Source organism: Rhinopithecus bieti, unplaced genomic scaffold, assembly GCF_001698545.2.
Source record: "Rhinopithecus bieti isolate Rb0 unplaced genomic scaffold, ASM169854v2 scaffold_12512, whole genome shotgun sequence".
NCBI classification, from domain to species: domain Eukaryota; kingdom Metazoa; phylum Chordata; class Mammalia; order Primates; family Cercopithecidae; genus Rhinopithecus; species Rhinopithecus bieti.
This window is the reverse complement of record NW_016807354.1, coordinates 1,457,601-1,470,927: the sequence shown is the minus strand read 5'-3', so window position 1 is coordinate 1,470,927 and position 13,327 is coordinate 1,457,601. Positions and strand designations below refer to the sequence as shown.

The 13,327-nt window shown below is 32.9% G+C and overlaps 1 protein-coding gene across 1 annotated transcript in view; it reads left to right on the top strand.

The window, feature by feature from the left end:
* The window catches only part of CALCRL (calcitonin receptor like receptor), a 105,548-nt gene that overhangs the window by 66,312 nt on the left and 25,909 nt on the right, over nucleotides 1–13,327 (top strand). Inside the window, exons 5-9 of the mRNA XM_017881436.1 lie at nucleotides 964–1,050; nucleotides 3,227–3,359; nucleotides 5,760–5,876; nucleotides 5,980–6,086; nucleotides 7,519–7,610. Coding sequence (XP_017736925.1) covers nucleotides 967–1,050; nucleotides 3,227–3,359; nucleotides 5,760–5,876; nucleotides 5,980–6,086; nucleotides 7,519–7,610 — 533 coding nt within the window. The 5' untranslated portion in view covers nucleotides 964–966. The remainder of the gene's footprint in view (nucleotides 1–963; nucleotides 1,051–3,226; nucleotides 3,360–5,759; nucleotides 5,877–5,979; nucleotides 6,087–7,518; nucleotides 7,611–13,327) is intronic.

The following is a 13,327-nucleotide window of genomic DNA, read 5'->3' as shown; positions in this document are numbered from 1 at the left end:
TTCACTTTTTTTTTTTTTTTTGAGGCGGAGTCTTGCTCTGTCCCCCAGGCTGGAGTGCAGTGGCGCCATCTGGGCTCACTGCAAGTTCCGCCTCCCGGGTTCCTGCCATTCTCCTGCCTCAGCCTCCCGAGTAGCTGGGACTACAGGCGCCCGCCACCTCGCCCGGCTAGTTTTTTGTATTTTTTAGTAGAGATGGGGTTTCACTGTGTTCGCCAGGATGGTCTAGATTTCCTGACCTCGTGATCCGCCCGTCTCGGCCTCCCAAAGTGCTAGGATTACAGGCTTGAGCCACCGCGCCCGGCCAGAGGTAAGCTTTATAATAAAATGTGCTATCAAAAATTTTTATGTCCATGAAAACTCTTTATTTTAATGCCTTTATAATTTGATCCCAATTTTGGTAAAGGAAAAAATGCAAGTTGTTTTCTAATTATCTATCATCTATCTATCTATCTATCTATCTATCTATCTATCTATCTATCTATCATCTTTAAGAAGTTTTTCTGTTTGTAAGCCTAATTAAATTAAATTAAAATGTACTTGTAAGCTCCTTAACATTTTATACCATAATGCTTTTAAACATTTGCAATTTTAATCTATTTTAATCTGCTGGGCAGGGTGGCTCATACCTGTAATCCTGGCCAACATGGTGAAACCCCATCTCTACTATAAATACAAAAATTAGCTGGGTGTGGTGGCACGCACCTGTAACCCATCTACTTGGGAGGCTGAGGAGGGAGGATCGCTTGAACCTGGGAAGTTCAGGCTCCAGTGAGCTGAGATTGTGGCACTGCACTCTAGCCTTGTTGACAGAGTGAGACCCTGTCTTAAAAAAATGATCAATCAAATCTTTAAAGTAAAATTATTGAATTATTGTGTAGTTTTAAAATAAATTTTCTGTTAAGAACCATCTGCATTTATTTCATAAATATTGATGAATTATACTTCTTTTATCTTCTGTTGCAGTTTATGTTATATAGCATATTTCATTTTGGCTTAATGATGGAGAAAAATTGTACCCTGTATTTTCTGGTTCTCTTGCCGTTTTTTATGGTAAGCATAAAAATATATACGATTATGTCTGTTTTCGCTTCCAGTATACCTATAATTGATAAAGAATATTAAAGAAGTTACTAGATACAGAAATTAATTACATTTTTATATCCAATTGATAGAGCAATAATGTGTTTTCATTCAGTGTATGCTTTTAGTCCTATAACAGGCATAAAGTGAGAAGGAAGTGGAGGGGATCAGAATGGGAAAGATGAATACACACAAATGCATAAGACACCAGAGGAAAGTAATCAGAGATTGAAAAAGAAATGGAATGACTCTATAGTACATGTTGTACATAGTAGAGAAAATAGTTTCAGCCAGAATTGTAGATTCAGAGTTAGATCTATTAAAGAAGTGATTTCCCCATTGATGTTTCTCCCATTCTGCCAGTTGATTGACATATCTTGATTGCAAGGCAATTTAGAACCATGCACTTTGTTTTAAATTTATTTCCTCAATCATTCATTCAAATTAGCAGACATTGATGTTAAATTTGGGGCAGGTGTGTGCATAAGTGTACACACTCATCTGCCCCTGTACATGTATACACTGGGGATATGGTGCCCAAGGTCAAAGGTAGGCAAATAAGACAAAAACTAGATTGCTCTGCTGGAGGAGTCATATACTTCATACATTAATTTTGTTTTTAATTATAGTAATGAATCACCCATATTTTTCTCTACCTCAAAATAAAATATTGACCGTGCTCTTATCTCATTATAAACACTAGAAACCAAGAGAGCTACTCTTATCTACTCCTGTGGCAGCAGGAATTTTCTTGAGGTGTTTCCAAGCAAATGCCACAAAGATGGAAACAATACAGAGAATACAGAAAACCTAAATGAGAAACAAAGAAACAAAAAAAACAAGAGTATATTCCTGTCAGCATTTGTATTTGAAAACATTTTCAAGTCTAGGAGCAGTCCAAATTCTGCACTTCTTAGATGATATCTTTAAGTTGACTTCAGCTCCCACCCTCCACTGAGCGAGCTGCATAGAACATTACTTTCCTGCAGGTAATTCTGTAACAGATTAGCAACTGATTATTGTAATTAAGAAATTATGACTCTTCCTCTTGAATTCATGTAAGATAGTGTATAAATCAGAGTCTGTGTTCCAAGTAGGGATAAAAATGATACAGATTTATGCACTTTTATGGACTTTTATGTGGTTTTCAAATACGTTAATTTTCTTGATGTTCCACATTTCCATTTATTACTTGTGTAGCACTACCACGGCATAAATCTTTATTTGGAAATTAAAACAATAAAGGAATGAAAGAGTTAATGTTAAATGGTGGTCACACAATGGTAAAACTTGAGCTTGAGTGGAACGTCATTTTGACTTTACTAAATTCAACTTCCTGCTAGAAAAAAGAAATACTACAATGAGGGGACAAAGGAAGGATAGGAAGATAACAGCTTATGGAATATAATTAATATAAATTATGCAATAATTACTGCTAAAAGTGTTAAAAAGAGGTTTATTTGGGCTTCATATTATAAATCAGAAAAAAAGTCATGTGGAAACTAAAGTAGAATTGAAGCTTAAAATAGTGCTACTATATTGGAAGAAAATAAATACATAACTTGTCCAAAAACATTACTGATGTGCATACAAGAAAAATTTCTATTTACCAACATCATAAATGACGTTGCCATTATTTTGATCATCAAAATATCATAACAATGGCAATACATTGTAAGTATTTCCATGTGCCAGATATATCTCCTCTGTTATCTTGATGCTATTTTATACTATTTTACAATAAGGAAGCAGAGGCTTAGGGAGAGGGGACAGACATGTCTTGCCTTCATATCACAGAGCCAGGAAAAACACTGGGGTCAGATTGGAAGACATCTCTCTCTACATTCCAGAACACATATTAAGGAATGTCCTGGAGCTGGCTGTCACAGGCTTCTGAGAACCAACTGTGCTTTCCCACTCTGCCAATGGTGACTTCTTGTTGGTGTTTTGAAATTGGACATGGTGGGGATATTTATACCATGGAAATAGCAAACACTACAAATTGGGGATTTTTCCCCAGAGAGCCAGTTTATCTTCCAGTACATCATTGCACTTGCTGTTTTCCACTGTGACAGACTGCCTTTGACAAACACATTTTCATAATCCTTTTCATGAAGTTGATGTTGTTGTTTTTTTAATCCCTTAGATTTTTGTTACAGCAGAATTAGAAGAGAGTCCTGAGGACTCAATTCAGTTGGGAGTTACTAGAAATAAAATCATGACAGCTCAATATGAATGTTACCAAAAGATTATGCAAGACCCCATTCAACAAGCAGAAGGTAAGCATGGCTACTTAATTGTAAATGCATTTGACATATTTTTAAAAGAAAACTACCCCCATTATATCATCATAAGTTCCTTAGGTCCATTATTAAAATAGATTAATTGCTACCTTTTGTATATGTGCAGTTTTAATTATGTTTGAAGAACATTTTATGACATCATGTTATATTGCTTTTAAAACAATAAAATTTGTGACAGTGATCTGTTTAGTATGATTCTTTTATGGTGCAAAGATATTTAAATAAAATAAGTATTAATATTAACACAAAACACAAATCAATGACAGTTGACTTTTCAGTTTATGTAATTGTGTATTTCTTCTTCTTTTTTTTTTTAACTACCTGCTTGACAGGAGGTTGCATAATAATATAATGAATACAAAAGTGTTGTTTTGCATAATACACACAATTTGCATAGTAGATTTGGTGGCAAAGTTAACGAAATCCAAGTGCTTCTGTTTACATTAAGACATTCTTTTGCTTTTTTGGGTAACATTTATTGAGAGCCTACTAAGCACCAGATGTTTGCCTAGATTCTGAAGATAAAAGATGAGTAGCACAAGCAGAGTTGCCAGATAAAGCAAAATAAAAACAGGTCCTATATTTTACCTGGCAACCTTAAAGAAAGGGTTATTTTCAAAATATCAAATGTAAAACTCACAGTAAAATAAAATTTAAAAGACTCTTTAGATATTTTTAACATTGAAACCCTTCCAAGCCTTCTTGCTATCTATTATGTAAAAGTAGATTTTAAATTTAATTGTTGAACAATAGGAATATCTTTGTAAAGTTTCATAATGAAAGTATTCTGTGGTGAAAGAAGTTTGGAATCATTGCATAATACATCTTCTTGAAGTTTCATAATATACTTTGTGATTTTAAATACCGTAGAAAGTCTTGCAATAAAGAGCTATTTTTATTTCAACTTTGGGTCTCTAAAATCCATTTGACCACAGAAACTTTTTTTATGGAATACCTACTTACATCTCACTCAAATCCCATAAAACACAATTTCAAAAATTCTGCACCTTGCACTCTATCACATTACCAATGCTGTAGTGAATTAGATAGATTCTTTTGGAGCTGTGATATGGACATATCTGAGATGCTTTCTAAAACTACATCAAGAATTTTTTTTCCAATAGGCCATGAAATGTATTTTATCTAGAAATATATGGATTCAAATTATTTAAATAATTGTCCAAAAAATGACAGGGCAGAAAACATTATCTAGGGAAACATTAAAATTTTGTTGTTTTTAAGTTCAATTTACTTGAACTTACAGGCCATCAGAATTTTATTCTATTTTCATGAGGGCTAGACAAATTCCGATATTGCTTTGCAAATCTGTTAAAAACAATAAACATCTCATGCAGCAATCAAGGTTCTATCTCTACCTGACAAGTTAGAAAATTACTTTTGGGTCAGGTGTGGTGGCTTACACCTGTAATCTCAGCACTTTGGGAGGCTGAGGTGGGCGAATCAAGAGGTCAAGAGATAGAGACCATCCTGGCCAACATGGTGGAACCTCGTCTCTACTAAAAATACAAAAATTAGCTGGGTGTAGTAGCACGTACCTGTAGTCCCAGTCACTTGGGAGGCTGAGGCAGGAGAATCACTTGAACCTGGGAGGTGGAGGTTGCAGTGATCCGAGATCACACCACTGCACTCCAGCTGGCGACAGAACGAGACTCCGTCCCCCTCCCCCCCCAAAAAAGAAAATTACACTCTTGATTATAGACTGTTACAACATTTGAACATTGGTCGTTTAATTTACCTATGCCTTAAAAAAAACTATATATCTTAATGTAGGAAGTTCCTTCTTTAATTTTGGAGAAAAATGTGAGATGATTAAACATTCTACTTTATTTGAAAAGAAAAGGAATGAAGAGCCAGAATTTGGTGAAGGGGCCTAAATAAGTATCTTTCAGGGTTACAACGGTATAATAGGAAATATTGGAATATTGATTTGCTTGCTTCAGAAAATACTAACACCTTGCCCTAAGAATATACTTTCTAAAATGAATCATGTTTCTAATTTCCCATTATTTTCTTATGTTAAGCATAGGGACACTAATTAATCTCTACATTATGGCTAAGGACAACTAGCAAAGACCATTTGATTTATTAAACAAATAGCTATCTTTGACAATTAGAATTAAATCTAAACTTTATGTATTTAGGTATTTTAAAATTTAATTTAGAATTTAATTCACAAATTATTATAATATTACTTGGTGGGAAGCCAAATAATTTCTATATATAGATTTTTATATAATATCTGCATTTTCAGTAGATAGCCTTTACTCCACATCAGTGTGAAACCACTTTTAAGACTATGTCTTCATGTATAAGTAGAGGGATTTAATTATCCCTAATTTTTATTTTCCCACTAAGGTGTTTATTGCAACAGAACCTGGGATGGATGGCTCTGCTGGAACAATGTTGCAGCAGGAACTGAATCAATGCAGCTCTGCCCTGATTACTTTCAGGACTTTGATCCATCAGGTAAAAGCAGAAATGTATCTACATATGTCCTTGACATCTATTTAATAAGCCCTAGGTTAATTAAATTACTGTTTTCCCTTTTTTTTTTTCTTTTAATTTTAAAGAAAAGTTACAAAGATCTGTGACCAAGATGGAAACTGGTTTAGACATCCAGCAAGCAACAGAACATGGACAAATTATACCCAGTGTAATGTTAACACCCACGAGAAAGTGAAGGTATGTCATAATTCTGAATTGAAATTTAACTTAACTATCTATTTAAACAGCTTGTTTGTCCAATATTGTATTGAAGAAAATAAAGTCATTATTCCATTCCCTTATAAAGTCTTTTCATAATATAATTTGAGAAGAATAATGAAGAAATACATCCGTGGAAAAAAATTACTATTGATTTTGTCATTACACTGAAAAAGCAATCCTGTTAGGTAAGAGTGTAATTTACAAGTCAATGTTTCAGTATTGGGGTTTCAAATTTTCCAAAGAAAACATACCTTAAAAGTGTAAGAAAAGGAAAATCTTTCATTTGCAGTGGAATTTCTAGAATGACCTCTGAAACTGCGCTCAAGTAAACAGGATAAGCCCAGCAGGGTTTAAAGTGTCCTGGCTCTCCCTCAGCAGAGGGCTCTCATTCTGACTGGCTCTTAGGTCACTCGCATTAACGATCGCATCCTTAAACACTACACATGGGAGTCAAGGTTAATTACACTTTGGCACTATAATATAGTTTCGATAGAAAACGCTTGCATGTATTTGCATGTGTTTGTAATAGAGGCAGTTTATTTCAGTGATTACAACTGTGAGTCCTAAAACCTGATCTCTTCTTTCTGCTTCTTACCAGCTGTTTGACCTTAAAAAAGCCATTTTACATCTCTCTGCTTCAGTCCCCTCATATATGAAATGAGGGTAAGAATAGATTCCGTTCTCATTATTTTCATAGGGATTGATTTAACATAAGGGAAATACTTAAAAGATCAGCATATAGTAAGCTCTTGATAACTACCAGCTATCGTTATGTTTATAAATAGTATATTCCCAGCTTATTCAGATAAGAATTGGAAGAAAATTATACAAATACATAATAAAGTGGTAGGTTACAAATAAATGGAATACAGACAAATAAAAATAAAAAAGTGAAAACCATGAGAAAGAACACATTTGTACAGATCATAGAATCTTCTAAGTTAACAAATTGAGATTTGCCTCTGAGCTTCAAATTTGCCAGGGAAAAAGAAACTCAGTTGGAAAAGAAACCTTTATCTGGCGTTTAAGTCTGAACAAAACAAATCATCATGTAGCATTTGTTTGAAGGTGCACAAAATATAAAATACTAATTTCATATAGTATATAATCTAGATCAATAAAAGTATTGCCTTATAGATTTAATATTTGACTTCTAATTTTTTAAAAAAATATTTAAAATAAAAGGCATACAACTTATAAATTTTGATAATTTCACTGGAGAGGTATTCTTCATTCCAGACGCATTCAAGTATTTATTGGTTTGCAAGCTCATCACTGTAAGGCTATGAGATCACATATTTCTAAAAATATAGTTTATTAAATTGAATTTGAACTTCTGCATGTGTAGGATTATAGATACTTATGGTATTGATATGAACCACATTTTTTTTGTTTATACAAATTACAGACTGCACTAAATTTGTTTTACCTGACCATAATTGGACATGGATTATCTATTGCATCACTGCTTATCTCGCTTGGCATATTCTTTTATTTCAAGTAAGTAAATTTAAAATATTTTAAGAAAATTACTAGATGTGTCGGGTGAATGCTCCATCATGTGCATATTTATGTCATGTCTGACAAAATATACAAATATAGATGATTTATAATGTTTGAAATAAGTTGAATGTTTAAAATAAGTTGAAATTAAGTTGATCTCAGCTTTGTAAAATATGTGGAGGAGATTGATGAAATATCTTAACGTGAATTTTACAAAATTAGTAGGCATATAAAAGTGAAGACATATAATAAGGATTCCAAACTAATATATAAACCTAACTATATTTGCTTTGGGAACTGTTAAATATTATAGGCCTTCTTAATTGTGTGTTTAGCTTTTGGCCAATTTTAATAACAGAATAAGTGTCCATTTTAGAAACTGGAATTTTGTGCAAATAATAACAATGGCATTTAACATATGTCATAAAAAATATAATCTAAATACACTTTGTTTAGGATTTTCCTGGTTTGGAGGGTCATCATTAAAAAGGTGTGACTGTACTTTCAATTTTACTTGTAATTCACTCCTTTTTGAGGAGGAACAGTCAGCTCCAATTTTTTGAACAAAGCAATCAACAATCAATTTTAAATTTCTAGAAAGTTAAATTCTAAGTCATGCATGCATTATTTTATGCCTTCACATGATTTTCATAATTTTGATCATCAGTAATAATTACAGAATTCAGTGTGACAAGAGTAAGTAGCTATGTTTCATTGTATCTTCATCAGCATTGTCGTCATCTTCTGCTCCTTCTGCTCCTGTGGCTGCTACCGCCGCCGCTGCTCCTTCTCTTTTTTCTTTCTTCTTCTCCTTCTCCTTCTTCTTGTTCTTCTTTTTCCTCCTCCTCCTCTTCTTATTATTCCTCCTCCTACTCTTCCTCCTTCCTCCAACTTCCTTCTTCTACTAATTTTAAACAAAGAAGATATATATATATATATATAAACATATAATTTTAATATCCTATTAAGCAATTTCTTATATTTTCTAATTTTATTTCATATCGTTTCTACAGTTTTAATTATAGCATTTAAAATATTTGAACTATTTTTATAACAGCATTATATAATTAGCACTTTATATGTTACTAAGCAGTTTTAAACAACCATTTGAGCAGCTAAATAATTTTCATTTAGTAAGTGTACAAAAGTTGTTATATAAATTCTCTATTTTTGAGTATTAACATTGCTTTCATTTTTTTCAATTAAAAAGCACTGCAATGGACATTATCAACTATAACTTTTCCCGTAGTTTGTACTATTTTCTCAGGCTACATTCCCAGAATCTTGGGATTTCTTGGTCAAAGGGTATATATCTTTTTATGGCTCTTGAAACACATCATCTCAAAAATATCTAAAATGAACATGTTCAAAACAAATTCATAGTATCTACCTCCTTCTAACCCAAGTTGGTTTTCTTCCAGAGTGACCCATCTTTACAAATGACACTACCAGAAATCCAATTACATTGGCCAGAAATTTAAGAGTGATCCATGATACATTTCTCTCATTTTTCTTCTCTGTCACTCTTTCCTTATACCTGGTGAACTTAACCTTTTGAAACCCTTCTAATCTATTCCATTTGCTGATCACTACGCCATCACCAGCAGTCTTGTTCTATCTAGCTTCAGTAAATTCACTTTCTCTCTTCATTTAATTCTAAACAAGGCAGCCAGAATAATAGTTTCAAATATTTAGATCAAATATTGATTTGATTTTGCCACTCTTTGCTTTAAAATTTTTAGATTTTCCATTGTAATTCATATAAAACCAAAATCATTAACTTGCCCTGCCTGTTATCTTTGCCTCCTCCTTAGTCTAATTAAATGTATTTATCTTTCAGATCTAAATTTTAGCATCACTTCCTCAGTGAAATCTTCCTGAATTACTCATTGTAATATTTCCAGAATTGCAATTAATGATAGTAGACATAGGGTAAAATTTTAATTAACATTTGGAAGACCACTATCTCTGCAAATTAAAAACTAATACAGCTGAGAGTCTTCAGATTAAATGGTCTCTTTTTATGTTGCATGTTATAAGTCAAAATATCCAGGCACATTAAATTTTTGAAGAAGATAAAGGTAGGAAGTACAACAATTACATTTGCCTGTCAAAACCAGTGGCTACAGGGAGGACAGTAGTTTCTAGAATTCTAAGTCATACGGTCCCAAGCAAGTTAGAATTTAGTAAAGGTAAGTAAAGTCCTGCACCAATTTCCTAAAGTCAAATGCAAAATTAATTATGTTCCTTCATGTGAAAGAATATAAGATTTAATGGAAAATGCTTGCTGTGAACTAATTAGATAAGAGTAGAGCTGCCAAGTGAAAACAATACTGCAAGCCAAATGATACCAACAAATGTACAGTATTCAATTTTAAATCTCTAATCAGACCACTTATTCACCTGGTTCACTATATGAGAGCAAAGCAAGATATCATAAAAATTAACTTATCAAGTGAAGAAATTGAAGAAAATATCAACTGATCAGGGCATCAAGGTACCATACCAGGAGCGTTAAGCCAGAAAAAGACAAAATATATAAGGCACAATGTATGACTTCAAGAATCCAAATTACTATAATTAAGAATACAGTTGGTATTCTTATATATATATAATATAATATATATAATAACAAACAGAAAAAAATCAGCTCAATTAAAAAATAAAAAAAATGAATATAACTAAACAAAATGTAATGAACCTTGCCATCTGCCTTCCTGTCACTCAGGGTTTTCAGACAGAAATTAGCTGTTAACCTATCAGGAAAGTTGAAGTAGATGGCTTTTCTATCCTGGGGTCATAGCTAGACCTGAGGATCTTTAATGATCTTTCCAGGCCCAAAAATCTACGAATGAAACAGTAATTTAGTAAAGAGGATTAGAATGAAAGAGTTATCTTTTTAATCAAAATATACAATCTCTATATCAGGGAAGTTGGTATCTGTCAAAGTATTTTGCAAGCTTAAAGCAATCTACACAGGTAAACTGTATTTCTTATTGATAAAGAATTGGAATAAAGTCATGTTCAATATTTTTATATCTGTCTTATGTATGTTTTATTCAAGAACAAATACTATTCAACTGACACTCACAACTAATTTTAAATTTTAATTGAAGGGTTAAAATTTAAAATCAGAGAATGTTTATTTCATCTATGGAGAAGTGCTTTTTTAAAACTGGTATTGTGTATATATTTACTAAATTATTAACTTTAAGGATGCAACCTGTAGGCACATTCCTCATTCCGAAAGAGAGGCCAGAAATTTGGTTCTCCCAAATACTGTTCTCATGTTTTACATATAAATAGGCCAATTTTTTAGAAAATAATATTTTTTAAAATAAAGATTACTGTGTGCAATAAATACATGCATTTGTTATTTGCTAAAAGACCTGGGGGACACTGAGAAAGGAAAGAACCATTCTAATTCATAGAATCTGAAGATTCCTGAGGTGATACTCTAATTAAAGCAAATGCTTCAATGATGGGTAAAACTTCAAGAGATAGAAATTATAAGCCATAAGCAGTGAAGTGATTGTCTAGTCTTACACCTAATGTTACTTATTTTCTAATTAAGTAACATTTTCAAGATTTCTCCTGATCTGTGTTCTAGTTCACTGAATTATTTTAATTGACTCTACAAATCTTTAAAAATGAATTTGAAAAGAAAGAAGCAAAACTTCAAGTTTTCCTTTATTATTATAATTCTCAGGCCTTAGGTAAAACACGAGAAACCGACTTCAAGTAAAGCTCATGCATAGCATTTTAAATATTTTCTGTATGTCTAGATGTCATTACAGGAGACTGTGTTCTTCCTTTCTTTCTTGTTTTAGAGATAGGCTCTCACTGTGTCACCAGGCTGGAGTGCAGTGGCACGATCATAGCTCACTACAGCTTCAAATGCCTGAGCTCAAGCAATCCTCCCCAACTCAGCCTCCCAAGTAGCAAGGACTACAGGCATACACCACCATACCCAGATAATTTTTTAACTATTTTTTTCTTTAGAGATGGGGTTTAATTATATTACCCAGGCTGGTCTCAAACTCCTGACCTCAAGTGATTCTCCTGTCTCAGCCTCCCAAACTGTCGGGGTTACAAACATGAGCCACTGTGCCCAGCCTGAGAGTGTTCTTTAGACAGGCAGAGTTGGTCTGAAATTCCACTTTGTCACTTACTTGCTGTGTAGCATGGAACATGTTCTTTCATTTTTCTAATCCTCAGTTGTGTGTGTTAAAAATGCAGATCATATTAGTATCTACATCATAGATTTGCTATCAGGACTGAGCTAATGGCAGGGTTATCAGTGAGATGCAGTGTTAATCGGAGTGTCTGATTCAAAAAATGTTATCTATGACTGGCATTGTTCTTACTTCTTATTAGTCCATTACAAGGTTTGAATATAAATATTTAGCTCTGGTAGGTATGTTATATCAGTAAGATCTTTAAAAACAAAATTAAATAGTTCAGGTTCTAGTTTTAAATGGACCATGTTTATAAAGAAAATATTCATGTAAAAAAATAAGTAAACATTGAACATTTTTATAACCAAATTAATAATATAATTACGATAGAAAAAAACTATGGTTAAGTAAATCAGTCAAAAGTAATAAGATTTTTTTATGACCAGAAGATAACATGTAGCTTACTCCATTTTTGAATCAATATTAAGGAATTTTTAGTCTTTGAATTTAGATACTTCTAACATTTATTCCACAGAATTATCTACCGGACATGTCACTAGAATTAATGAAAATAATTTTATAAAGTTAGCTTTATGAGAGCAGGAGTCACCTCTGCTTTGTTTCTTTATACATCTCAGGGCTTAGCATAGGATCTTGCACATAGCAGGCGCTCCGTAAATTTTTAAGGAATGAAGACATGAACTGACTTTGAAGCTAACATATAGGATAGACTTGCCCATGTCTTATCTGTAACCTTCAACATGTCCCTTAAGATTGTCTGGCCTTATTTGTCTCCATCAACAAAGAAAGGCATTAGACTAAGACTCTAAAATTCAAATCAGTAGAAGCATCTGTGTAAAACAAGATGACTCTGCAGCTAGATCCAAGGAAGAATAGGGCCATCTCAGAAAATATTGAATTTGAATGGTTCATGAATCATGTTCTTGTGAAGTCAGGGGCAATAGAAATTATTAGCTTTCGTCCAACTAACCTGAAAACAATTCCTAGAGGAGTTGATGTTTCACAGAAAATTATTCATTGTGTATAAAAATATAAAAATATCTATTAGCAGATCCTTTCTGTTTCTTAACCCAGTTCCTCATACTGTAGTTATTCTTGCTTATTCGGTATGGGAAACTTTTTTCCTCTTCTTTGGTAACTGAGGGTCACTGACCCACCCTAATAAAACCAAGAACCATACAAAAGTTGATTTAGGATACTGTTTGTTATTTTTTATTTAGAGAGAGAAAAGTCTGCCACTCATCCATTCTTTAAATTAGAAACAGAGAACACAAAACAGTATTCACCAGATATACTTCAGTTTTATATTAGAGCCAATTAAAGGAACAAGTCAGAGCAGGAGATAAAAAGAAAGGGAACAGAGAGGGAGGGGAAAAGCGAAAGAGACATAACTTTAGGGCTTGCCAAGCCCTGAGAGGCGATGACTCTTACTCATAATGATTCTTGGAAAAACAAAGTGGAACCCTTTAGATAAATAAATAAATAAATAAATAAATAAATAAATAAACTTTACTG